The 26,747-nt window shown below is 49.0% G+C and overlaps 1 protein-coding gene across 4 annotated transcripts in view; it reads right to left on the reverse strand.

The window, feature by feature from the left end:
• The window catches only part of PPP2R5D (protein phosphatase 2 regulatory subunit B'delta), a 741,061-nt gene that overhangs the window by 154,171 nt on the left and 560,143 nt on the right, over positions 1 to 26,747 (reverse strand). For all 4 annotated transcript variants that reach the window (XM_069608914.1, XM_069608915.1, XM_069608913.1 and 1 more), the window contains exon 11: positions 15,071 to 15,241. In XM_069608914.1, the coding sequence (XP_069465015.1) occupies positions 15,071 to 15,241 (171 nt within the window). The remainder of the gene's footprint in view (positions 1 to 15,070; positions 15,242 to 26,747) is intronic.

Raw genomic sequence — 26,747 nt, forward strand, 5'->3', positions numbered from 1 at the left:
TTAGGCACCCTTGACTGAGTTGCCTTGCCAACTCCAGTCGCACTCTGGTGTGATTGGCCCAAGTGGTGAGCCACCCCGCTCACCACTTAGCGTGTTTTGATTGACAGCTAGGCTGAATGAATGGGGTTTTTCTGCATAAAAGCGGGGCTTTTGGGACTGGATCTTCAGAAGTCGCCACAGGACCTAAGAATCCGACGGGGGTAAAGCTGAGCCGTCCTGCAGCGACACCTCTGGTGGAGCCCTGCTGAACCGACTCAACACTTCCCAACGACAGAGGAGATCTCCCTGCTGGAGAGTCTTCTCCCCCTGACTGGTGTGAACAACCAGTCCCTTTGCTTTTTCTTCGCTTCCAGGGCATAGTGGTCGAATTGCCCGTGCTGAGCACCCCGGCAACCGGACAGCCACTAGCCCGTACCGTGACCAAAAGGTGGTGCCTTGTGACGGAGCACTCCGCGGCAGGTCTCTTCCCTGGTGGTGCAACGATCTTCAACTTTCCTTCGACGACGAGATCATCTCATCTCTTGGCAAAGCCCCGACTTGCATCCACCACCAGGAACAACTGCCCCTGCCGGAGCTGTCTCTTCACTTACCAGGTACCGTGTCCGCCTGGCTTCCCTTGTGACGGTTAGTGTGAGGTGTCTTAAATCCTTACCTTTCCATTGGGTCGCCTCCAGACCTTCTTAACTTTTTGTTCTAAACTGGTCCAACCTTTCTGTGACAATTTGCTACAAAGACTCGAAGTGCGTTTCCACTGTGATACTTGTTGGGACATATCGCCTTGCCTCTCTCCGAGTGGGCCTGGCCTCTGAACTTTGTGATCCACAGTAGACCCTGCCTAACAGGCCTTGCATTTGCTTTGTAAAAGTGTTGGTACCGAGTTGGTTTCATACCCTGCCTTTTCTCTCCCGTTCTAACGAATATTAGAGTGCCATCTAGGTTAAAGCATTCACCTCTGTCTGCAAATAAGTGGTGCCGTTGAACCTAGACTTGTCGAAATATTGTTAGGGGATTGATACTTATAGTAATTGAAGTTGTTTGCCGTATAAGTGCCAGTGTGTTTTCATAGATGTGTTTTTATAAATAAATAACTATATATCTTTACACCCAAGCTCTGTTCCGTGTCTGCTTGTTCTACTGTGTAAATTGCCCTATTTTGTATACTCCACATACTGCCTAACTTTTCGAGAGAAGTCTGACTGCTCAGCCACAGCTACCAAGTGAATCTTTTGCAGTGGTCCCAGAGGGAACTGCACAGGTTTCTGCTTAACAGCGTTGTGTCAAAATAGAAGGGCCTATACTAAAAAAATAATAGTTAATCACCGTAGTGACTAACGTACTCTTAGTCCATAGTCCCCTTTCCTCCATACTGTATGGACGTCCCTCACGAGGGACGGGAAACGGGACCCTTTTCACCAGAAAAATCTTCTGCTTTAAATTTAGAGGCACGCGGGGGGCGCAGTCCTAGGAGCATGCCCTCGCCTGACTCCGTCCACCAGAGCCACTCCTCAGTCCACATTGACGCATCAACAATTTTTAACATTGCCTTATGACACCAGTATTATTAGGGGGGAGGATGGTGGGACGTATGGAGGAAAGGGGACTATGGACTAATAGTACGTTAGTCACTACAGTGAGTAACTTAATTACTCCTACATCCCGTCCCCTTTCCTCCATACTGTATGGGCAATTACAACTGAATGTAGCCTCAGGATGGAAAGGAGACCCTCCTTAAGCAGACATGTTTCTTAGAACCGCCTGCCCAAAAGCTGCATCTGATCTAGAGGGGGCGTGCAAACAGTAGGACTTACAGAAAGCCGAAGGGGTGGCAGAGGAAGCTGCACTGCTGATGACCTGCCACGGCACATGCCGTTGAAATGTGATGGCCGTGACCTTGGCACTGACCGCATGGGCATACAAATTGGCCGGCACTGGACGGTGCTGCACCTCATAAGCATCCGTGATGGCCGAGACCATCCACCTTGCTATGGAAGCCTTGGAGGCCTGGTAGCTGGGCCTTGAACCACCAAAAGTGATAGAGAGGTTGTCCGACTTGCGTATGTCCTTGGTCCTATCAAGGTAGTATATTAGCGCGTGTCTGACATCCAGACGGTGCAAGACCATCTAATGCTCATTCTTGGGGTCGGCGAAGGTGGGTAAGACAATTTTCTTGTTCAGATGGAAGGAGGAGGTCACCTTGGGTAGGAATGCAGGATGCGTCCAGAGGACCACCTTGTCCTTGTGAAAGGTAGTGTAGGGCTCTGATGCCCCCAGAGCCTGGGTTTCGCTGACTCTGCGAGCAGAGGTGAGGCCCAAGAGGAGCACTGTTTTTAGAATGACCAGCCTGATGTCCATGGACGTCATTGGCTTGAACGGTTTGTGTGCCAAGGCGCCCGGGACTACATTGAGGTCCCACACAGGTTGTGGCTTCTTTATAGGCGGATAGAGCTTGTGGAGGCCCGCCAGATGCCGTTTGACCACAGGATTAGCCGAGGAGAAGAGACCCTCCTCTGAATTTCTGTACGCTCCATTGGCTGCCAGATAGGTGCAGCGTGTGTCCACCTGAGCTCCGGAGTGGGCGAGGTGCACCGACAAGGAGAGTTTGTCGTCCAACGTGCATGTAAGGGGGTCGATCTCTTTAGAGTCGGCCCAATGACATAATCTGGCCCATTGGCTCCTGGTAGCTTTACTTCTGGCGCCCTGGATGATCTCCAGGTTAGCCTGAGATAGGCTCAAATGTTTCAGTGTGACCTGCTCAGGAACTACGCTGTGAGAGCTAACTTGTGAGGAGCGGGGTGGAGTACCCTGCCACCCTGCTGGGTCAGGAGAAGAGCTGGACCCACCGGTAGATGAATGGGGGGCCTGTCTGAGAGGATGAGCAGCTCGGAGAACCATGGTCTCGCCGGCCACCGGGGAACTATCAGAATGATGCTGAGGTGGCAAGATGGCTTTATCCTGCAGATCACCCTGTGTACCAGGGGTGTGGGAGAAAAGGCGTATGCTGTCATGTAGCTCCATTGTATCTGGAAAGCGTCACCCGGTGAGCCCAGGCCCTGCACCCTGCCAGGAGGTGAACTGCGGGCATTTCCTGTTGTCCTGGGAGGCAAACAGATCCACCTGGGGATGCCCCCACCTGAGGAAGTTCTCCTTCAGGACCAGGTCGTTCAATTGCCACTCGTAATAGTCCGCCCCCAGTCTGCTTAGCCTGTCCGCCTCCAGGTTGGACTGTCCCGGGAGGTGGCCAGCGGTGAGCTAGATACTGTTCTCCAGAGCCCATTCCCACATGCGGACAGCTTGGTCGCAAAGTGGAAGGAATCTGGTACACCCCTGCTTGTTGACATAGTACTTGCTGATGGAGTTGTCCGTCTGGATAAGTATTGTCTTGCCCTCTATCAGAGGGAGGAAGGCCTTCCTTGAGGGCCAGCCAGATGGCCTTCAGTTCTAGCCAGTTGATCTGGGACTCCTGTTACTGCCGAGTCCAGACTCCATGGGCGCTGTGACTGTCTAGCGTGGCACTCCTAGGCAGGAGTCCGTAGTGACGGTGACCTGCGGGAGAGGCTGCCGGAAGGGCTTGCCCTGCCGGAGGTTGAAATACGCAGACCACCACATGAGGTCCGGGTGGAGAGATGTAGGGATGTCGCCAGGCTCCGCTTGCGATCTCCTCGCCTGATTCCCAGAGGCTGCGAAGTGCAGCTGTAATCTCCTCATCTTGAGTCTCGTGTGGGGTACGGCCAAAAGGACCGCCGCCATAATACCCGGCAGGTGTTGGTACCACCGGTCCGAGGTCACTGTCCTGGAGGTGAAGTGAGTAGTGGCTCTCTTGATGGCCATAATCTTGTCCTCCGAGTTCAAAACTCTTTGGGAAACGGTGTCCCAGATGAGGCCCAGGAAGGTCAGACTCTGCGTGGGTTGCAGCTGAGACTTTTTCAGATTGATAGTAAACCCTATGTCTGAACCCCACGGCTAAAGTGGGACTGTTTCACCTGGAGGAATCGCTTTTCTGGGTTTTTCCCCCTTTTCATTTGCAAATGCTCACTAACTTACACATGCATTCTAAGGCCTTTCCCAACATGGCCAATCTGTTTGAAACTGGTGCTTACAACGTTTGTTTGTTTGTTTATTTGGTATAGCGCAAAACCAAACCCGAAGGGGTAGCTGGGTGCAGACAATACAAGGATACTTGAGAACTTGGTTACAGGAAAAAAATACAGTTATACAGTTCACATTAGTAACAAAGGTACATGTACAAGAAAATGCAAAACTACAGTTCAAGCTAGTTCGCCAGAAATCAATTCATCTAGTTGCAGTCATTTAAGGTTTCTGGAGTGGGTGGTAGTGGGACAATCGAGCTAAGTGTCATTGGAACGTATCCAGGTGAGGACTTTCCACCTGAAGCTAGGGTAAGGTTGGTCCATTCTGAGATCCATAGGGAGTTTGTTCCAGGCCAGGCCCGGCCCGGCCCAGCCCGACTCCCTCTCCCATTGGTTGACCGGCCTAGATAGGCCAATCGGTGCAAACATGAGGCGGGAGCCGGCACCTGACCACTAAGGCCCACAACAAAGGCCCCGTCTACCCCTGTCCACCATGGTACGCCACAACTGCCCTGTGTGTGTGTGTGAAGGTGCCCCCCTTGCAGACCCCTGCCCCCGTGTGTGTGAAAGTCCCTCCTTGCATCCCGTGTGTGAAAGTGCCCCCTTTGTGTCCCCCTGCGTGTGAAAGTGCCCCTCCAGTTAAAAAACTCAACAGCCACCACTGCCAAGAGCAATTCCCTATACAGGCTAGCCAAGAGTCCCTTTGTATCGCTCTTCTGTAGCAGGAGGATGACAATCCCCAGCAAAGGTTTTTCTCCACCTCGGGTCTGAAAGTGAACCTTGCAACTGTAAATATTGGTAGTGTCCCGATCTGCAGGCCTTTCCCAGACCATTCTGGGCATATGAACTTTACTCCCTCCCAGAGCGCACCTGTCTTCTCCAACCCATCCTCATACGAAGACAGAAAACTAAGCGGTTCATCAATAAAGTCCCTCCATGGGGGAGTGCCCAAATACAACTCCGGGATGAGGGCCATGACACAAGTGTTAAGTAAAATTACACTTACTGCTATTTTACCTTTTATATTTTTGGAACCCCTAACTTTTTGCTTTTGTTTCAGCCTTCTGTCTGAACTTTCTGCCAGTGAAGCACAGCCTTCAGCTGAGCTCCACTGGGCTTTCACTCATCGTTCTGGGAAAACTGACTTGTCCTTGTGACAGTCCGTACTGGGAAACATGGTTTCCATTAGTCTTATGACTTTGTTGCCACTTCTGCCAACTGTACTTCACTGCGCAAAGTACATTACAGTACCGCTCACTGGAGTCCTTGCATTTCCGGGCCCTATACATCCCTTAAGGACTCTATGGTAACTATGCAATGTGCCTAGGTGTAGACTGGTGGCAGCAGGTGACTTTTCATGTATTTTTATTAACTTTTCCTGAACCATACCGCACTTACTGCGTGTGGCTCATCACACTGGCTAATGTCCGTCATGGCCAAGCCACAAGGTCATTTGTCTTTTCCTTTCGCCTTTCCCTTGCTCTTTGTGACCCAGGGAGTCATTATTTGGGCATGAATTCTCACGCGAAAGCCAGCGCTTTCCGTGGGCTAATGGATGTCACATGGGTGGGTACCCAGGAAGCGGGCTGGGAACGTCCGGTCCCAATCCACACTACGGGTGCCAGAATGTCTGGCGTGCCTGTGTGCTTGAGAGCCGCAGTAGTCCCCGATTGAATTACTGTTGTCGGGCATGAGTGGGCAGATCTCATTGGCCAGCCAGGTGCGAGCCCGTCCTGGACTTTTAGGATATGGGGAGGGCTCCGAGTGCAGACCACAGATCAACCTTAGATCCGAATCGACCAATACACAGAGCCAAGTATCCTGAGCAGCGAAGCTGATCCAAGGACTGTCCGGAAACGTGCAGAGAAGGTTTGGCACCCTGAGCCTGCTGTTGTCCTGGTAGAGCCCTGCTTTGCATTCAATCTCCGAAATCCTGCCAAGGCGCTTCAACCCCTTTGAGTGGTGGGACCAATCACTCAATGCTTGCTTGGTGCCCTGCAAACGAGCCTTTGCGGAAGAGTCCCTGGGCCCTCCAGTGGACTGCCAGCTTGCACCCAAGTGCCCGTGCTGGAGCGTTACTCGAGTTCCGGCTCGAGCTTTGGGAGGAGCATAGCTCGCACTGCAAAGCCTCTTCTTGCCAAATCTTGTTGTCCCTACTGCTTTGGGCCACGGGAAAGCAGCATGCATCAGTTCGCAAGCCTTGGGTGCTCCTGCCGCACTATGGGACAGTGGCGGTCGCTGCTGGCGACTTTCCCGCCTTTCTTCAAGTGTCCTGAGACAGCATCAGTGCTTTCTTTGTCCTGCATTTGTGATGAGAGATGCAGCTCCAGATGTAAATCGGACCTGCACCCGCAGCGCCTGAGAACTTTGAAGCGTAACCAAGGAGGGGATTTGGTAGTCCAGGCAACCTTCAAACCTGCTAAGTTTGAACCTGGAGTGACCAAGGCGAGTAATCGTAACCCTAGTTCATGAAGGATCCCTTGAGGTCATTGCCTTGACTTGGGCTGAGGAAGACGCAACTAAGAGGAAGGCACACTTTGCTTTGTGCACAATACTTTGGTACTGGGACGAGGACTGTGGAACACCATACTAAGGTTCAGGCATATCCCACTGACGGAAGTAATTATGGTCAGCCAAAAAACTTGCACCTGCAGCCAATTGAGCGGCTACAGGTGCATAAATGGAAGACAGCTTGGTTGAAGGAGAGATCCACCTGCGAAGGAGGACGCAGCAACCAGATGTGGAGCAGGCTGCAGAGGGGCTGGTGAAAAGGACGCAAACAGTTACAGGAAAGCAAGAAAGACGCTGAGGCTAGGATGGGCCTCTAGAGGGTCGAGAGTGCTGCAGAACCCTGAGCCACTTGTCCCCCGTTGCATTTGGGGGACACATGTCCCCAGGAAGAAACCAAAAGCAATAGGAAGGTTTGGAAGCGTGCGCTGCTAGCAAGAGTTCCCGACGAGAGAGAGGGGAGCAAGAGAAAGCTGAAGAGGAAAGCAAGAGCACCCGGAGGATCGGCCGTACCTTCCATCTTGTGACTCTTTGTTCGGTCTATAAACATTTCTATATGGCTTATTTTTTCCTTACCCCTTGTGCCTCTTTCCTTCTTCCTTAGTTCATAATCCCCCTCTCTTGACTCCCATATTCTTCATCACTTCCTTTGCATCGTGTTTAAATTTCTGCATGGTCTTGCCCCGCTGTTGGGTAGATTTCTATTTTTTGTGTGCAATCTCCTCCACCAGAACAGGATTTCGTGTCCGTTCTCCTGGGTGGGTGGGAACCTTTTTCCACACTCGCTCATTCTTTTACTTTGTCCATGGGAACCTTTTGTATTTCTTTTTATACCTTTTTTCTTGGAGTCATGCTTTCCTCCAAGTTTTGTGACATCCGTCATTGACTTTTGCAGCACACAGCACTTTCTGTGCAGTATTGCTGGGAGCCCTTTAGGCTTCTTTTATTTTCTGTTATTTTCCTTGTGAGAACACCTGTTCGCAAGGGCGGGGGATATTTTGTAACCTTCCCATTTTTCCTATTGCGAGATCAGCGCACACCTCCTTGTGGAGTCCTGAGGGGTTACAGTGTATCCCCTTTCCAACTGCTCCTATAACTTTTTGTTTTACAGTGACAGGTTCATCTGAATGACTGGTAGCAGTAGTTATAGTCTCCCAACGTTTGTGTAATTCTTACTAGCAGGTGGTACCCACAGCCGCGGTAATGCAAAGAAGGACCACCATTATCAGCTTTCTTTTTTCACCACTTCAAGATGGATTGCCTTTTCTTGGTCTTTCTTCTACCGTGCAGGGTGGGGGATGTCTTTGTTTGACCACTCATGCCAGGGCGCTCCAGAGGCTTGTATGGGCAAAGGAAGATGCCGATCGAGTGAAAGCATCTAATCAATAATGGCCCTGGAGACCAAATGGCCAATATTGAATACTTTTCTTTTTTTTTTATTGTGCATATAGTCACAAAAAAGGACTTTTTACACATTTCTTCAAATTAGATTACAAATTCAGTCCCTACTTATATCTCACAAAACAGTGTATAAAAAACAAAATAGAAACAGCACTACAATTGGTACATTACAACAAAAAATGTGAATCAAAATGGAATCACACCACGACAGAAAAAGAAAAAAAAAATATATATAAACAATCTTTACAATACTTCAATTTAATAATTTACAGCATCAATTTTATGAAATTCAATACATTCAAGAGTTTTAGAAGTGCAATGGACAATGAAATCTCCTTTCCTGTGGAAACCTGTGCCAGAAATCCTGGGAAGAAATCCAAGCGATATGAACAAAACATGTAAAATGTTTTTCACATCAATACATGCCACATGTCTTGAAGAAACTCTTCTCCACACAGGGTACATTCACCTGCAGAGCATTCTAGTTGATTCCAAATTCGGTCAGTCTCATTAAGTTTAACCAAAAACGTAACTCGTTACGCCACGTGGGGTTTGAGAATCTTCTGATGTAAGGTAAGACATATGAACTTTATTTTTCACACAAAGTAAAATGTTTAATATTCTTTAAATTACTGATCACAGTTTTTGTTTTGATCTGGTCGGGCGCATTAGTGCTCGTTTAACATTATTTGGGTTTTCTATAAGAGTCTGGCGGGTACAATCACATTGTTCAAGAATCTTTTCAGCGTCATCATTTATATTTGAAAGATAGCTATTCTTTTGCGTGTTTGTATAGTCGCTAATGTCCACATGCAGAGATTGGTCAGGTGGAATGATTATCAATCTGTAGAGAGCAAAGACTTTCAAGAAAAAATTAGATTGGAGAGAATGTAAGCCAAGTTTTTATCTCAGCCTAGAAATCGGTAATCTACCCTAGAAATGATCCCAATTGATTATACGAGAGCATGTAGTACATTCCATCCCATATAGAAGCGTTGGAATAATTTTGCCTTTATATAATTTTATTAAAGGTATGAAGGAAAATCGACAATATGAAGATAGATTTTTTTTTATTTGCCTGCACATACATTGTTGTGTTTTGCTCTCTAGTTTTGGTGTTAAGTCCTGGAGCAACAGATTGGTTATGAGATTAAGGCCCAAGTATCTTACTTCTTTTTTTACAATCGAAATTGGTTGTTGGGCTACGTCCCATTGTTGTTTGCGGGGCCTGTTGGTTGATTTACCGAACATAATTATGTTCGATTTGGTGAGGTTAATTATTAAATCGTTGGTCTTGGCATATACTGCCATTGCTGAGATTAAATGTTTAGCCCTATAGGAGTATTATCAATTTGGGCTATGTTGTCAGCATAGGTAAGTAGATGGATTTTGCAATTCCCTATGGTGGGTGACGCAAAGGTGTAATTTTGCAAGAAACTAACCCAATCCGCAAGATAAAAATTGAAAAGTAAAGCTGCAAGTAAACACCATTGCCCAACACCATTGTCGGCGGGTATCTTTGAAGAAAGGTCGCCTTGGAGATTTAACCTCACTTTGATGGAAGTATTATCGTGTAAAGCAATGATTATTTGCAACAACCTATCGGGTATGTTCCAAGATTTTAATTTTAGCCATCATTTTGACCTGTATACTAAGTCAAATGCCTCAGGTTTGTAGAGATTGCTTTATTTGACGTTGTGCTTCCAAGAGGTTTAGGGTCAGACAATTTAGAATAGTTGAGAGCCCTTTTCTAAATCCTATCTGAAATTTAGATGGTATTTGTTGATTGGATGCCCATTTCTGTTACTCATGAAGGACTGAATGAGAAAAAAAAATCTTGCTGACACAGTCCATTAATGCAATCGGACGATATCTTGCTGGATCTGATTTGTCCCTCTTTTTGTAAATAGGTATTACTATGGTTTGCTTCCAGGAACTGGTTATTACTTTAGACAGCACGATTTTCTTATACAATTTGGTTAGAATTACTGACCAGGTGTGTGGGTGTCTGATTAGTCAAACCATTAGTACTAGAAGCGCGAGATTTGGAAGCCGACATGATTAGATTCAAAATCTCGTCTTTGTCTATCTGCAAGATCCATTTGATGTTATTATCAAGGTATGATTGAATCAGAGTATCCTTTGCCATTTGTTTTTTAAAATAAGTCTCCCAGGCAGAAGCAGGTAAACTGCAGGATTGACGAGAACTTTGAGATACATTTTGGTTGTTATTTGAAGGCCAGAAATGTTTAATTTGTGATGGTAAGAGTTTTCTAGCATGCTTTGCCCATCATCAGTGTTACGCAATTGTTGATGCCCACGCAACCAATATTTATAGATGTTATTTAGTTTGGACTTTTCATTTTATAAGTATTTGGGTCGAGTTTCCTTGCTTTTAATTCTCTGAGATTTTCATTTAGCCGTTTATGTATATGGGCCATCTGATAGAAAGGAGTTTTTATAGAAGCATTTTTTTTTTTTTTTTTAATTGTGGTGAATTCAGATCCCATATAAATTGTACCAGGGGCACTTAAGTCATCAGTTAAACCCTGCATTACTAAATGTTGCAATTTTGCATTCAACTTCTCGCTCCCATTCTTAAAACAGACAACACGATTCTCATTTAAGATGGTTTGTAATTTAGGAACATAGATGTCATTACTTTCATAACTTTCTAAGGAAAATACAATTTGTAATGCATTATGATCACTTTGGAGCCAGGGAACAACGTTAAACCACTTGCACTGATGGAATTACTTAGAAGATACCATTAGATAGTCTATTGTGGACGAATGTTTGCCATTCGACCAAGTTGCGGCGGGGGAAATTCAGGGCCAATATTGCCATTTACGATGTTCAGGTTCCAATTGGTAAATATTTGCTCCCATAGTTCACCGTTGGTGTTGTCAACTAAAGATTCTGAAGACTGCCTTGCTATTGGGGAACAGCATGCATTAAAATCACCACCAATCACTATCAAATCACCTGGGAATCGTATTTTGAGATCAGTAAGAACGTGAGAAATGTCTGCAAGAAACAATGGTAATGCAGGGGAAGCTGAATTCCAATACACATTTATCAATTGGAGACCTTTTTACCATAAATCCCCATTTTATGTTACACCTTATTACCAGAATGCCTTGGATACCATTACTCATACATTGAATATGACCACACATATTTATAACGGCTATCAAAAGATGGGCCGCCGGGCGCCCTCGACTAGAGCTAGTTGCAAGCCGAGAAACAATGAATCCATCCAAATAAAGTTTAGTCTTAAACCAAGTTTCTTGAAATAGGACTAAATCAAATGCTGTGAAAAGGAATTCAGATCTCTTTATGTTGAAATTACAAGGGACCTTGTGTGTTCCAACTCAATAGTTCCGTGCCCTGAGTAACCTAGAGTTGTCGATCGGTCACAATCAAACATTGAAATACCTGTGATACGGTATCTGGAAGGAGAGGCAATAATTTAGCATTTTCTTTGTTTGCATGAACTGTGCTTATTCCTTGAGATCGAATTGCTTCTATTTCTGACATTTGATGACGGTACAGTGATCTTTTTGGATCTATAGTAGAACCGATAAGCAATGGATGTAGTTCTAATTGATTCAGCGCAGGAATGGTAGTAAAGACCTCCATCCTATTTTTTTTTAATCTAAAGTGCATGAAAGAAGAGCTTGGACACCTTCAGTTGTTTTTAAGATAAGTTTGGCAATATGTGTTGATTTTTCATAGGGAAAAGATACTCTTATCTATATCATTCGATGAAAAAAGGTACAAATCAGGTATTATTTTTGTATAGGACAGAATATTAGTTCGATTTAGTGCTTTCTGTCCTTTTTTCTGATTGATTTGTTGGAGCCATATCTTGGGAGCGGCAAAAGGTTTATTGATGGGAACAAACTCGCAAGCAAGCGCAACGTGATCTGGCACTTGTGAAGAAGACAAATTATTCCCGCATTTGTCCAATAACTGTTGGTTGAGGTTTTAGTCCAGCAATAGTTATAAGCCTTTCACTTTTGCCCACAGGTTACGAAAGATTTTTTTTTACAAAAGAAATTGGAGCTAATTTCAGTACTTGGACTGAATATTTTCGGTCTTCGATAGATTTTCAGCTTGAGACCCAAACTTTATTTTCTTTATCACCATTGGAGTTGTTGATTCAAGAACAATTGGTAGTGTGTCTGTGTTAGGGCATTGAGTTTCTTCGTTAAATTTCAAAAGATCTTTTGTAACATCAGATCTTGTTCCTTTCAATGTTTTAGCTCCCTTTTCATTCATTTTAGTTACATTGTCCTGTGCGCCCTGAATAAATTCCCTTTTCCAGTTTTTTCTGTTTAACTGAAAATTTGAAGATGCAGTTGGAAGAAGAACCTGACAGTTTGTACCTGGACCACCTTTTTTCTTAGATTTAGCACTCTTTATCAGAGATTTATTATGTGAATTTGGAGCCTCTGTCACTTCATCAGATGTAATAAGCATAACAGACTTGGCTTCCTCGTTTACGGTTGAAGCTTTGTTTGATGATGAAGAAATGCTTCCAGACTATCATGGATTGATAGCATGATTCAAAGGAAGAGACTGGTTTTAGACATGGCCATCAGCAATCTGTACTAATATCATATATTCTTCTAAAGTCGGAGCAGATAATGGGGTGTCATCCCCTATGCAGGCCTCATTGAAGACCGTTTTCAGTTGTTCTACTATGGATGCATCTGATGGTTTAAGTGCAAGGATAGAGGCTTTGATGTTGGACCACATTAGCTCATTACTGTTTTTGAACTGACAGAACTCATTAGCAAAGGCCTTGATAAGAGTCTTAGTGGGACTTATTCTGTGATGCTTGTATCGGGATTGCTTGCATAGCTGTATTCAGCCCAACTAGTGTGGAATCACAGCAGCTCACCTCTTTAGTAAGTTCCATTGATGCCAGAGTAGATGTGGACATCCTCATTTAGTGATTCAAAAACATTTACCAGCGATTTGAGTACAAAGCTTGGCGCTGAGAGAGTAGGATCTTGCAATCACTGTGTAACTGTGTTTGTAATATTTCAACAGAATTGTAACGGACAAAAGGATTGACCGTTGAACATCCCTCTTCAACTCCAGACCATGTGGATGGTTTAGTGCATGATAGTGTAGTTGGATAGGAGGGAGCGGGCATACCATTTTCTTGTGCATTGGTTCCAGCGTCTTGTGTGAAGTCAAGCCACGGAACAAGATTGTCGTGAATTCCGATGAACAAGATGTCAAGTGCATGAAGATCGTTTATTTCTTGATTTCCCTTTTGATTTCGTTGAATTGGGCTGGCAGCCCAGGAGGAATTTGCCAAAGCATTCAGGCTATGACTTTTGGGATGTCTTTTTTGTGCCAAGTCGTTAATATGGCGTTTCATTGTAAAAGTAGATACCGTGAAATCCAGATTGTGTTTTAAAGTGTTTTTCACCAAGTGAAAAGGAAGAAAGGGCAGATTGATTTGATCTTCAGTTCTTAAAATTGAACAGCAAGTTGGCAAACAAGATGCACAATTTTCATCAGTAGTTTCTGTAGCCATTTGTGTAATCACATTACCCTTTTGTGGGCCACCGACGTTTACAGAAGGCATGGTGCAAACATGATTAGGCGTGTGATGATGATCCATTTCGGGGGCCCTTAGATCATCCTTAAATGTAGAGCTTCTTAAATTGTACATTATATGCAAAGTTATGGGCACAGTAATCCCTTGCCAGAAGCGCTAAACGTGCGGTCAGACACGAGGAAAGCACAAAAAACACAGCTTGTGAAGCTAGTAAGAAGCAAATTTTAAGCACTATTGGATAGTGTAAAAGCAAGGTGGTAACTAGGAGAAATACCACAAAGTGAAGTGTGTGAAAGTCACGTGTTGGTAGAGTTGTTGCATATGGACTGATGATACAGAAAGGAAACCTGTGTTGGCAAGAAAGTCCAACGAGATGTAATGAACATTACCAAGTGCCAAGGGTTATCTGTTGCATGACCTGTGATCGGTGGACCGTGTGGTGCGACAACTGCAACCGCATCGAGTAACCCCTACTTGGAGTAAACCAAGGAAAGTTGAAACCTAACAGATGTTCAAGTGATTAAAAGATCAGCCAAGGCAAGTGTTAAAAAGCCTGAAATGTTACAAAGTGGATTTGAAATCCGTATTGAGAATTAAGCAAGTTGAATTGACTGAATTTGAAGACAGGAGAGCGGCTTTCTTGGGGAAGGGATCCCTGAGATTTTGGAACTGTGTTCAACTTGGGGACGGGAACCCTGAGGTCTTTTTGTGGAACTGTTTTGAACTTGGAGAACGAACAAGCCAGGAGCTGGAAGAAGCTCAGAACTTAATTTTGAACACTGTTTCTTTGGTTGCTGACATCCCTTCACATTGTATGTCTTTAGTTGTGAGGGCAAGTATAGGTTTTGGACACAGACTGACTTCAGTTGAACTTTATGACACAGACTATCCTTAGTTTATTTAGGTAGAGAAATCCCACCTTAGCATAGGCCAAGCTAGGCCTTTCTCCATCCTGACTTTCAAGAAATAAACCATTGATTTTAGAAAGAGTGAACCTGTGGTCTCTTACATCATGATGCCTTCACAACAGCCAGCCAAATGATGTTTAATTGGGGCGTGTAGTGGGGCAAAGTTGATTATCTGTACCCATAGAATGCCCATCAATAGTGGAACACTTTGGGCTGTGCCAAGGCATCTCGGACAACTGTATAGCTCCCATGATGGGTATCTCTTTATCCAATAATCCCTTTCTAAACTCAATAGCACCATTGAACAGTGTATGACTGTGCAGTGAGCAGTGTGCACAGTCCAGAATAAGGAGCTGGACAGCAACACTTCGTATTGACACCAGACTCAGTGTGCCTAAAGGGAATGCAAACCAAAGCGCACTCTGACCTTGCAGCTTGTGCAGGGTGGTGTGCAGAGGGTACTAGTGCATATGTGCATCCGTTTGTAACGTAAATAGAACACATGAGTCGATTTTACATCAGAAGAAACCTAGTCTTAGACTAGCATCAAATCAGGTTAATTTTCTGCTGCGGCCACAACTTACCTGAAAGTGGGGGCTGGAGACACACTTTGCAAGCTGCCGGAATAGAGGTTCCATGACTTTCACAAACTCTGACGGTTCAATGACATCCAGTATTTCTTCCAATTCATTCAGGAACATCACCTCCTTGGGGCTGTGCGTTTTTGGCCAAAACTTCAGCAGACCCACGATAACCTGTCAAGGGTGAAGAACAAACCTCATTGTCATGCAAAGGTTTTGGATAATGATTATCGCAGGTTTCAATTTGTAACTGGTGGACACATTTATTTACTTCACTTTGCAGACAACTCTGTATATTTTCAAGTATGTTGGACAGGGTCAAGGTGTTGCCCTGCCAAGGTGGATCAGAGAACCCTACCAACCTGGGGTAGACACCTACCAGCGCATACTAGAGTTTATCTTATTTCCAAGGTGGGGTGAGGGAGTTTGGGGGACTCTACCGTCCCCAATCCCCCTTAGAATGTATTATGCGATAAGAATGTTGGTATTGCTCTTTTTCCACAGTACCAGTCAGCCTCTTTTCTGGGCTAGTCCTGCGCGCAAGGCATCAATCCTTCCCCGCGTGAGTGAAAGAAGGCCAACTCAGCGGAGTAAAGCAATGCCCAACTAGCCACCCGAAACAGATTACAACAAAGGACAAGGGAGCGGCGCTCAGCATAGACTTGAAATCTTTCACCCTGTAACTCAACCCCGGGAAAAGGGCAAGGCAAACAATGGCCAGAGCACACATGTGATACAAGGAACCAACGGGAAGGGGGAGTTGGAAGTAGTGGAAACCATCATCAACCAGGGCATAAACACCCCATACTCAAAACAAATGGATGACAGGTGTTTGGGTGAGGTTGGTGGGAGAGCTGGTGGATATTAGAGCAGGCGACAGAGTGGTAGGTGGTGTAGCGTACTGTGGCAGCTCTGGAGGTGGTGGATGAGCATGCAAGCGTGTGTGTGCGCGCGCGCGGGTGCTTGTGTGCGTGCCTGTATACAGGTCGGAAATTTGCATTCATAGAGACTTTCCCAGTCTGACTGCATGCTTCCTATCGCTGAGGTATGTACAATTTACTTAAAAGCATGTGCTACCGGGAAGTCTGGGTAACTCAGCCAGTCCCAGCCTACCCACCCTGGCCTTGTACTGCTGTAGGTCTAGGAACTAGAACTCCCCAATCCAGGGAGAAATCTCCCACTGTCCTCATAGGTTCTTGCAGTTCCCCCTTAGGTTGTATATTGGCTGTTTGGGTATGTTGTCAGTGGAGCCCCCACCCCCCCACCCCCCATCTTGAGAGTCAGTCAAGGGGTCACACCTACACCCCTTGGATCCTCGTCTCAGGTGGGCAGGGAAAGGACATTGCTTTTGAATCCTGACTCTGGGGGTGGAGATGAGAGGTAGAATCATCTGGGTGGAGGGTCCTTTGGGATTGGGGTAAGGATGTCCAAGGGGAGACGCAGTATTCCCCGTTTCCATTCCACAACGAACCGTCAGTCCCTGAAGCTTTTATAGGACACTGTGAAGCCTCCTCCCTTGCACCCTTACAAGGTAAGCCTCAAATGAATCGTCCATACAGAGAGACAGTGAAAAGGGAAATGATGAGAACACCTCCTTATATGGGTAAACTGAATTCATTGATTCAAGTAATTGTCAAAATTCATCTTTCCTTTCCCCTACTAAAATAAATGATCATTCTTCCCCACTGTCATATACGCCAACTGTATCCCCTTGAGGCTCCTTTGAGACTGGGACGAGGAAGAGGCGACTAGGAGTAATACACACTCGTAGTCAGTGTCACCACTATAGTACTGGAAAGGATCAGGCATGTCCTTCTAATGAGGGTCAGGCAAACTACCTGCACCTTCAGCCTATTGAGAACTACAGCAGGCACACACAGCAAACCGACGAGCACCTGGCTGGAGAGGGCCAGTGTGTGGCGAGGAGCAGACAGAAGAGTGGACTCTGTGTGCACCAAGTGGAGGAAGAAGGTGCTACAAACTGAGCGAGCCACGAGAAGACCGAAGCCCCAACATTGGCCAGTGTTACGTGTTCCCAGCTGGACCTGAGGAACACAGAGAACTCTTGTTTACTGTGACACGCCACACAAAGGTTTTCAGAAAGCGAACGCTGCTCGCTGTGCCTCCCAATGCCTACCTGAGAGGAGAGAGAAAAGCAAAGACCAGCAAGAGAGAGAGAGAGAATACAGTGTGCTCTGGGTCCAATGTAACGCAATCAATGTTTATGCTTAAGCGAGAAGCGCATGACAAAAGGGTCTGGAACCGAATGAAGCCAAAAGGAATCATGAATAAAATGTCAAGTGATTTTAAAGGAATAAATGAAGCATGAAAAATATGCTTAGCATTGTGGAAAATACAACAGCCAATATTGAATGCCGAATTAAAGAAAAGATATGGAAATGTGTAGCACAAGTGGATAACAAATAACGTCCTACATTGAAAGAACTGAAGTTTGCTACAAGCATTAAGAAACAAAATGAAAGTTGGTATGAACATTTATTTTGAACTGAATGAAAAGCAATTGTAATGAGAAACATGTTGTGGAACTCAGATTGGCAAGGTGAATGCCAGTTGTGGCAATGCCAAAAGATAGTCAACCTATAAGTAATGATCAAGCCCTCTGTTATCAGAAAGGAAGCACAGCAAGTGGCAAGTGTTTACACTGGTGCAAGGTGGAAAACCAGTGTTAGTCAAGAAGGATTAAGAGCATCACAAAGTGTCAAGGTTTATCGGCTGCGTGACTGTAGAGAAAACGCGCACTGGAGGGGGATGTCTGTACCCCTGCTCTATATACGGCAGAGGAGAGGCACATAAGGTAGCTATGGTCGAGCAATCAAGGCCTAGCTTCTCAGGAGGTGAGGTGGGCTCATTCTTAAGTACAGTGTAGTCCCCAATCCTCCACAAAGGAATGTCCACACACTATTAGTTAAAACAGCCTTTATATAAATAAGGTTCAATGTTTATACACTATCACAATAATACACTTTGTGCTCCGACAATTCTAAAATGGTAAATATATAAAGTTCTAGGTGGTACCACGCTTACTCTGATTCCATTAAAATGCATCAACTGTACTCAGTTCAAATAGCATACGACAGCAAAACGATATCAACCATAGACTTTTAGGAGGAAAATAAGTTAGACAATTGGCAGAATTCTGAGCCCCTACCGTCAGACACAGTCCTGTATGAGGATCCCCCCCGCACCCCTGGGCAGCCTGTAAATGAAGATGCACTACAAGCCCAGTCCATATATGGTCTACTAGAGTCTTATCTTCTTCTATAGTTCTGCAGCCCAATGTACCTTGTGTTGTAGAGTTCTTCGTTGGGGAATGGGCGGGCCCTTCTTGAGTGCGCTCCCTTTCAAGGGGGAGCCACAGGTCGTCAAGCTTCAAAGATGAAGAAAAGGTGAACGTTGTCGTTGAGGCAGCAGCTTCGGTCCTTGCGGTACTCGATGAGTGATCGAAAACTTCCTGCAACAGGGGAGGCGTGCGGTGCACCTCGACGGCGATGATTCGTTGCTGCAAAGAGTTAGTGAAGAACTTTGGCTCAGCAAGGGCGTTGAGTTGTCGGCGTCTGCGAACAGGACAGGACCACGGCTGACTTCAGTAGCGTCGTCAGCGCCTGAGGTCTTCGGGTGGCGGGAAACCCACCAGCGGATTCTCCCCCATCGTCCGCGGCCTGGATTTTCTCAAACAGGACGAGAGCAGTCGACGATGAGGAACAAGGGAGTCCTTGGATCAAACGTTCTTAGGCAAAGGGAGCACGGCGGCTCTGGTCAGCGACGGCGGTCGTCGACAGATGTCCAGTGCTTCTCTTCGTTCTCCTCGCCCGGTCCCCTTCTCCGTTCGTCAGCCTTTCGTAGGTCTGTCTACCAGGGAGCTTTGGCAAAGATCAGCTGGTGCACAATGGTCCCTCGTAGCTCGGGGAGAGGTTCAGGTCCTCTTAGATCAGTCCTTGAAGACACGGCAGCTTTCAGATTACACGGAAAGGAACAACGGTTCACCTTCTTCCGGCTCGGCTTTGCGAATAAGCATAAAGTATCAACTGCAGCTTCTGAACGATTTCTAGCAGTGAGAGGCCCCCAGATATACTGTTGATCTCCCATTCACTCTGCTGGGTCACGCTCAGGCAACCAATCACTCAGAAGGGCATTCAGGCAGTCAGTCAGCCAATCAGGTGCACAGTACATTCAGGCCATTCTTCTCCATCCAGACACTCAACACAGAATGTGGATTCTGACAAGTACTCTGCCATTCAGCACTACACACTGCATTCATACCAGTTTTGGGCAGGGCTGTTTCATTGTGTCAAAAAAACAGATACTAGACACCCATAACACAGAATGCGTATTCGTCACACTCCATTCACCCAGGTCCAACGGGAGTACCCACAAATTACGGTCGTTGGGAAGGGAGCCAGTCTGGTCGGCACTTCCCCACACTCTCATATATGGAACTGCTAGTCAGACAGGCGATGGATGGCAAGCGGCCATCTTGTCTCCATTAGGAATCCACTGATTCCAATGACGAGGCCTGGGTGCACGGTGGTGGCGCGAGTTATGGTTGCTTAGCTTACCATAACTGGCGAATTTCAAGGGTTTTTCGGTTTTACTTGGAATCATAACGTCCCTTTGACAAAGTTTTTTCACTGAATTTCATAGGTTTTTAGTAGCGCAACTTAACCATAACGTCCCTGTAACATTTTTTTTTTACTAAATTTTAAAGGGTTTTATTAGTGCAATGTCACCATAACATCCTTTTCAATAGATGAACACCACTAACATCTTATGTCCTCAAAGTGGGAACGCCGGGTGGTAAAAAACCCAAAGATTTTCCTTCCTACACCGGGACGCCGGCGGCGTCCCAGTGTAGGAAGGAAAATCTTTCACCAAGATGGCCACCATGGAAAGGGAAGGCGGGGTGTATAAAGAACATAACAGGGCGTGAGCAGGGGGTGGGGGGTGGGGGGGGGGGGAGGAAGGAAAAACGGGGCATGAGCGGCGGGTGGGGAGGAACACGAGGGGGAGAGGGCATGAGCGGGGGTGGTGGGGTGGGGAAAGGGGAGAGACAAGGGGCAAGAGCGGGGGTGGTGGGGAAAGGAGAGAGACACGGGGCAAGAGCGGGGTTGGTGGGGAAAGGAGAGAGACACGGGGCAAGAGCGGGGGTGGTGGGGAAAGGAGAGAGACACGGGGCAAGAGCGGGGGTGGTGGGGAAAGGAGAGAGACACGGGGCAAGAGCGGGGGTGGGCGGGAGGGGGGCCACACGGGGCAAGAGCGGGGGTGGGCGGGAGGGGGGCCACACGGGGCAAGAGCGGGGGTGGGCCACACGGGGCAAGAGCGGGGGTGGGCGGGAGGGGGGCCACACGGGGCAAGAGCAGGGGTGGGCGGGAGGGGGGCCACACGGGGCAAGAGCAGGGGTGGGCGGGAGGGGGAAAGACACGGGGCAAGAGCGGGGGTGGGCGGGAGGGGGGCCACACGGGGCAAGAGCAGGGGTGGGCGGGAGGGGGGCCACACGGGGCAAGAGCAGGGGTGGGCGAGAGGGGGGCCACACGGGGCAAGAGCGGGGGTGGGCGGGAGGGGGAAAGACACGGGGCAAGAGCGGGGGTGGGCGGGAGGGGAAAGACACGGGGCAAGAGCGGGGGTGGGCGGGAGGGGAAAGACACGGGGCAAGAGCGGGGGTGGGCGGGAGGGGAAAGACACGGGGCAAGAGCGGGGGTGGGCGGGAGGGGAAAGACACGGGGCAAGAGCGGGGGTGGGCGGGAGGGGAAAGACACGGGGCAAGAGCGGGGGTGGGCGGGAGGGGGAAGACACGGGGCAAGAGCGGGGGTGGGCGGGAGGGGGAAAGACACGGGGCAAGAGCGGGGGTGGGCGGGAGGGGGAAAGACACGGGGCAAGAGCGGGGGTGGGCGGGAGGGGGAAAGACACGGGGCAAGTGCTTTGAAAGACACGGGGCAAGAGCTTTGAAAGACACGGGGCAAGAGCTTTGAAAGACACGGGGCAAGAGCTTTGAAAGACACGGGGCAAGAGCGGGGGTGGGCGGGAGGGGGAAACACACGGGGCAAGAGCGGGGGTGGGCGGGAGGGGGAAACACACGGGGCAAGAGCGGGGGTGGCCGGGAGGGGGAAACACACTGGGCAAGAGCGGGGGTGGGCGGGAGGGGGAAACACACGGGGCAAGAGCGGGGGTGGGCGGGAGGGGGAAACACACGGGGCAAGAGCGGGGGTGGGCGGGAGGGGGAAACACACGGGACAAGAGCGGGGGTGGGCGGGAGGAGGAAACACACGGGGCAAGAGCGGGGGTGGGTGGGAGGAGGAAACACACGGGGCAAGAGCGGGGGTGGGCGGGAGGGGGGAGGGGGAAACACGGGGCAAGAGCGGGGGTGGGCGGGAGGGGGAAAGACACGGGGCAAGAGCGGGGGTGGGCGGGAGGGGGAAAGACACGGGGCAAGAGCGGGGGTGGGCGGGAGGGGGAAAGACACGGGGCAAGAGCGGGGGTGGGCGGGAGGGGGAAAGACACGGGGCAAGAGCGGGGGTGGGCGGGAGGGGGAAAGACACGGGGCAAGAGCGGGGGTGGGCGGGAGGGGGAAAGACACGGGGCAAGAGCGGGGGTGGGCGGGAGGGGGAAAGACACGGGGCAAGAGGGGGTGGGCGGGAGGGGGAAGACACGGGGCAAGAGGGGGTGGGCGGGAGGGGGGAAGACACGGGGCAAGAGGGGGTGGGCGGGAGGGGGAAAGACACGGGGCAAGAGGGGGTGGGCGGGAGGGGGAAAGACACGGGGCAAGAGGGGGTGGGCGGGAGGGGGAAAGAGTCACGGGGCAAGAGCAGGGGTGGGCGGGAGGGGAGAGACACACGGACATGAGCGGGGGGTGGGCGGGAGGGGAGAGACACACGGACATGAGCGGGGGGTGGGCGGGAGGGGAGAGACACACGGACATGAGCGGGGGGTGGGCGGGAGGGGAGAGACACACGGACATGAGCGGGGGGTGGGCGGGAGGGGAGAGACACACGGACATGAGCGGGGGGTGGGCGGGAGGGGAGAGACACACGGACATGAGCGGGGGGTGGGCGGGAGGGGAGAGACACGGACATGAGCGGGGGGTGGGCGGGAGGGGAGAGACACACGGACATGAGCGGGGGATGGGCGGGCGGGGATAGACACGGACATGAACGTGGGGTGGGCGGGAGGGGAGAGCCACAAGGACATGAGCGGGGGTGGGCGGGAGGGGAGAGACACACGGACATGAGCGGGGTGGGCGGGAGGGGAGAGACACACGGACATGAGCGGGGGTGGGAGAGACACACGGGGGATTAGCGGGGGGTGGGAGGGAGAAAGACACACGGACATGAGCGGGGGTGGGCGGGAGGGAGAAAGACACACGGACATGAGCAGGGAGTCGGCGGGAGGGGAAAGAGCCAAGAGCGGGGGTGAGCGGGAGGGGGAAAGAGGCAAGATCGGGGGTGGGGGGAAGGGAGACAGACACACGAGGCCTGAGCGGGGGGTGGGCGGGAGGGGAGAGACACACGGACATGAGCGGGGGGTGGGCGGGAGGGGAGAGACACACGGACATGAGCGGGGGGTGGGTGGGAGGGGAGAGACACACGGACATGAGCGGGGTGGGCGGGAGGGGAGAGACACACGGACATGAGCGGGGTGGGCGGGAGGGGAGAGACACACGGACATGAGCGGGGTGGGCGGGAGGGGAGAGACACACGGACATGAGCGGGGGGTGGGCGGGAGGGGAGAGACACACGGACATGAGCGGGGGGTGGGCGGGAGGGGAGAGACACACGGACATGAGCGGGAGGGGAGAGACACACGGACATGAGCGGGGGGGTGGGCGGGAGGGGAGAGACACGGACATGAGCGGGGGGTGGGCGGGAGGGGAGAGACACACGGACATGAGCGGGGGGTGGGCGGGAGGGGAGAGACACACGGACATGAGCGGGGGGTGGGCGGGAGCGGAGAGACACACGGACATGAGCGGGGGGTGGGCGGGAGGGGAGACACACGGACATGAGCGGGGGGTGGGCGGGAGGGGAGAGACACGGACATGAGCGGGGGTGGGCGGGAGGGGAGAGACACGGACATGAGCGGGGGGTGGGCGGGAGGGGAGAGACACACGGACATGAGCGGGGGGTGGGCGGGATGGGAGAGACACGGACATGAGCGGGGGGTGGGAGAGACAAACGGTGCATGAGCGGGGGGTGGGAGGGAGAAAGACACACGGACATGAGCGGGGGTGGGCGGGAGGGAGAAAGACACGGACATGAGCGGGGGGTCGGCGGGAGGGAGAAAGACTGTGTGCAGGTGGCAGATCCAGCTCCTCGGCCCTCCGCTGGCCACCGTGTGCCGATGGCGTGAGCGGGGGGCTGGAGGAAAAGGGAAGAAAGACACGGAGCATGAGTGGGGGTGAAAAGAAGGACACATGGGGCATGAGCGGGGGGGTGGGAGGAACAGGAGACAGACACAGGGATGAGCGGGGGTGGGGGACTTACTGTGCAGGCAGGATACAAAGCCTCTCATGCGAGGAACAAAGATGGCGGGCGTCTCTGAAGCCAGATGCACTGCACGCTTTCACCGCATCCAATGAGAGAGCAAGTCAGATGTCCGCGGACATCATGCAAGCAAGCGAACAGGGAAGTGTGTCCGCGAAATGAACACAGATATCACTAATTTTTTTCACTTAAATTTTTGTCATTTTTTAAAAAACTGCTGGACGGATTTACACCTTTCGGGACCAAGCCGCCGCTCCTGCCGCAAATTTGGTGTAAATCCGTCCAGCGGTTTGGGCTGTAGGCGTGGGAAAAAAACAAGTTTTGCCCCCCCCCCTGGACGAATCCTCACCAAACCTTGCAAAAAAATTCAGAGTGACCCAAATACATTGCAAAGTTTGGTGAGGATTCGTCCAGGGAGAGCGAAGTTATAAGCCGCCCAGAAAGTGCTCTTCCTATGGCCACTACCGTGTTATATATATATATATATATATATATACACACATATACACACACACAACGAGGCTAAGGTAAGCATATTCTAAACAGTAGAAGAATCAAAAACATTGGGTAAATGTACAGGCAGAGTAAGGGGTGGAGTGGACAACAAAATATTGCGTAGCGCTAAGCTATACACAATGCAGAAAACTGCAGGCAGTCCCCCGACGTTTTTAGGCGGTCGTTTTCTTTAAACCAGTTGATATGTCTAAAATGCAGGTATTATCGGGTATATATCGAGTATTTTATAACAAATTAATTTTTTTTGCCCCTGCCCAAATTCCCCGTTTACCACCCTTAAAAACTCACCCCAAACACCCCCCCCCCCCAAAATTAACCCTTTACCCCACCCAAAAATACACATGGTATACAGGTTTTCATTATAAAGGTATAAAGGAACAGGTGTGTTTTTGTAAAGACTGGATACCCCTGGGAATGAGCCAAGAAGAGGCCAGAGTCAAAGGATGTGTGATGTAAGTGCTGAAGTGAAGAAGAGCATTTGTGATACAAGTTAAAAAGAGTACCATTGGGAAATGTGCAATACTGGTGAATCTCAAGAGACTTGGGCTATTTTGAAACTGTGTTTATCTTGGGGAAGGAAACCTGACACTTTGGATTGTGTTACACTTTGGGAAGGAACACCCGAGCCTTTCTTTGTGAAACTATTTGAACTTGGGGAAGGGGAAGAGGAAGCTGAACCAAGCCAGAGTTGGAAGAAGCTCAGAACTTTCATTTATTTTGAACACTGTTTCTTCTGGTGCTGCCATCCCTACACATTGTAGATCTTTAGTTGTGAGGGCAAGCATAGGTTTTGGACACAGACAGACTTAAGTTGAACTTACGGACAGAGACTATCCTTAGTTTCTTTAGGTAGGGAAAACCCACCTTAGCGTAGGGCAAGTTAGGCCTTAATCCATTCTGACATTAGAAATAGAAATCATGTTAAGAAAGTTAATCTGTTGTCTGTGTCTCGCTTCATGATGCCTTCACAGTGGAAAATGTAGTCCGTCAGGGAGGTCCTCACTGGACTGGGGTTCCCTGTCCCCAAGAGGGGGAGTCACTCCCAGTGAGCTCCCACTTTCCCAGAAACCTAGGATGGGTCGTGCGGAGCGGGCTCACCTCCCTAGCCTCCACCCAGAAAGAATGTTGATTCCATTTGACCCAGTAGTTGTACAATATTATGTTGTATGTCAGCTTTCTCATTGAAGTACATTTTTATACCTAAATATTTAATAAATACCAGGGACGAAAAGAAATGCAGTCCCGGAGGCACTACGGTTTGGCAGTGCAAAACTGCAATCCCTCCGTTTTGGCCCAGTTAATCTTTAATCCTGGCACTTTGCCAAATTGATGTATTAAGTCCAGCGGTAGAATGAGACCTACCTGTGGGTCAGAGAACGCACTATATATTCCGTATACAGGGATATAAGTGATTCAAAGCATTTAATTGCAAGCCCCATTCCTCTCATTTCACACCTTTCGTTTCGGGCCAAAGGCTCCATTGTCAAAGCAAACAGCAGGGGGAACAGTGGAATAAATTGCTGCATACCCCTATGTAAAAGGGAAAAAGTGGACAACTCCGTACCAATGACACAAATCATTCGCTTGGATCTGTATATAGAGATGTAATATATGAGTTGGGGTGTCCAACTCCCATGATTTGAGATACTCCAAAAAGAAGACCCAAGAGACAGACAAAATCTTGGTTAGCATCTAACTTCAGCTGCAGTTTTTTGGACAAGTGCCCTCTCTTCATAAATGTCATCCTGCCGGACCACTCGAATGGGACGGATTTAATCCGAGAAAGGTATGTCTAAAGTCTTCACCTATCAGGTTTTGTAGACCACAGATCAGGCAGATCACACCCATTATAATCTCAGTTTTCCTTGCCTGGATTGAATCCTACCTTGCACCTCACCAATTCTAAGTCTCCTAGAGCAACACCACCTCTCAACTCACTCCTAACTGTAGGTGTTGCACAAGGCTGTCTTGGGTACATTCCTCTTTACATTCTAAGCATCTGCTCTTGGGGCACTAATCTCCTCCTTTGGGTTCTCGTACCAACGCTTCGCGGGCGACACCCAAATCATCTTCTCTTTTCCTTAACTCTCCACTGATCCCTCTATCAAAATGTCCAACTGTCTCTTTGCCATTAAATATTGGATGGCGCTGCACTCTCTGATGGTAAACTCTACAGGTGCTCTTCTTCCAGGCCAAAAAGTTCTTTCTCATCTCTTCCTCTGCCTATCCAGTTCCCACCCGACTTTCTCACCTACTCTTTTTCAGCTAGAAACATCTGCTTCATCTAGGACCCTTCTCACACCTTCTCTACTTTCATCTCCAAAACTGGAACAGCAGCTCGCCTTATCCTCCTAAATATTAGGATAATCAGGCACCTCCTTCGTTTCGACCCCCCCCCCCCCCAACCAAGCTACTCTTAACCACTCATCTTCTCTAAACTGGACTACTGTGCCGGCATCCTCTATGGTCTCCCCAACTATGCTTTATTCTCTAGACAAGATCATGAACTTCGCTACCAGGACGCTCTTTGTATTCCGTCACTTCACACCTACTTCCTCGTACTGTCACCAGGCTGGATGGCTGATGATGCAAAACAGCCAGATTTAAATGTCTTCTTCGGGTTCACAAATCTATCCACGGTAAGGCACCACTGTATCCATCCATTCACT

This window comes from Ambystoma mexicanum, chromosome 4q (genome assembly GCF_040938575.1).
Source record: "Ambystoma mexicanum isolate Mex_15411 chromosome 4q, UKY_AmexF1_1, whole genome shotgun sequence".
In the NCBI taxonomy this organism is placed as follows: Eukaryota; Metazoa; Chordata; class Amphibia; order Caudata; family Ambystomatidae; genus Ambystoma; species Ambystoma mexicanum.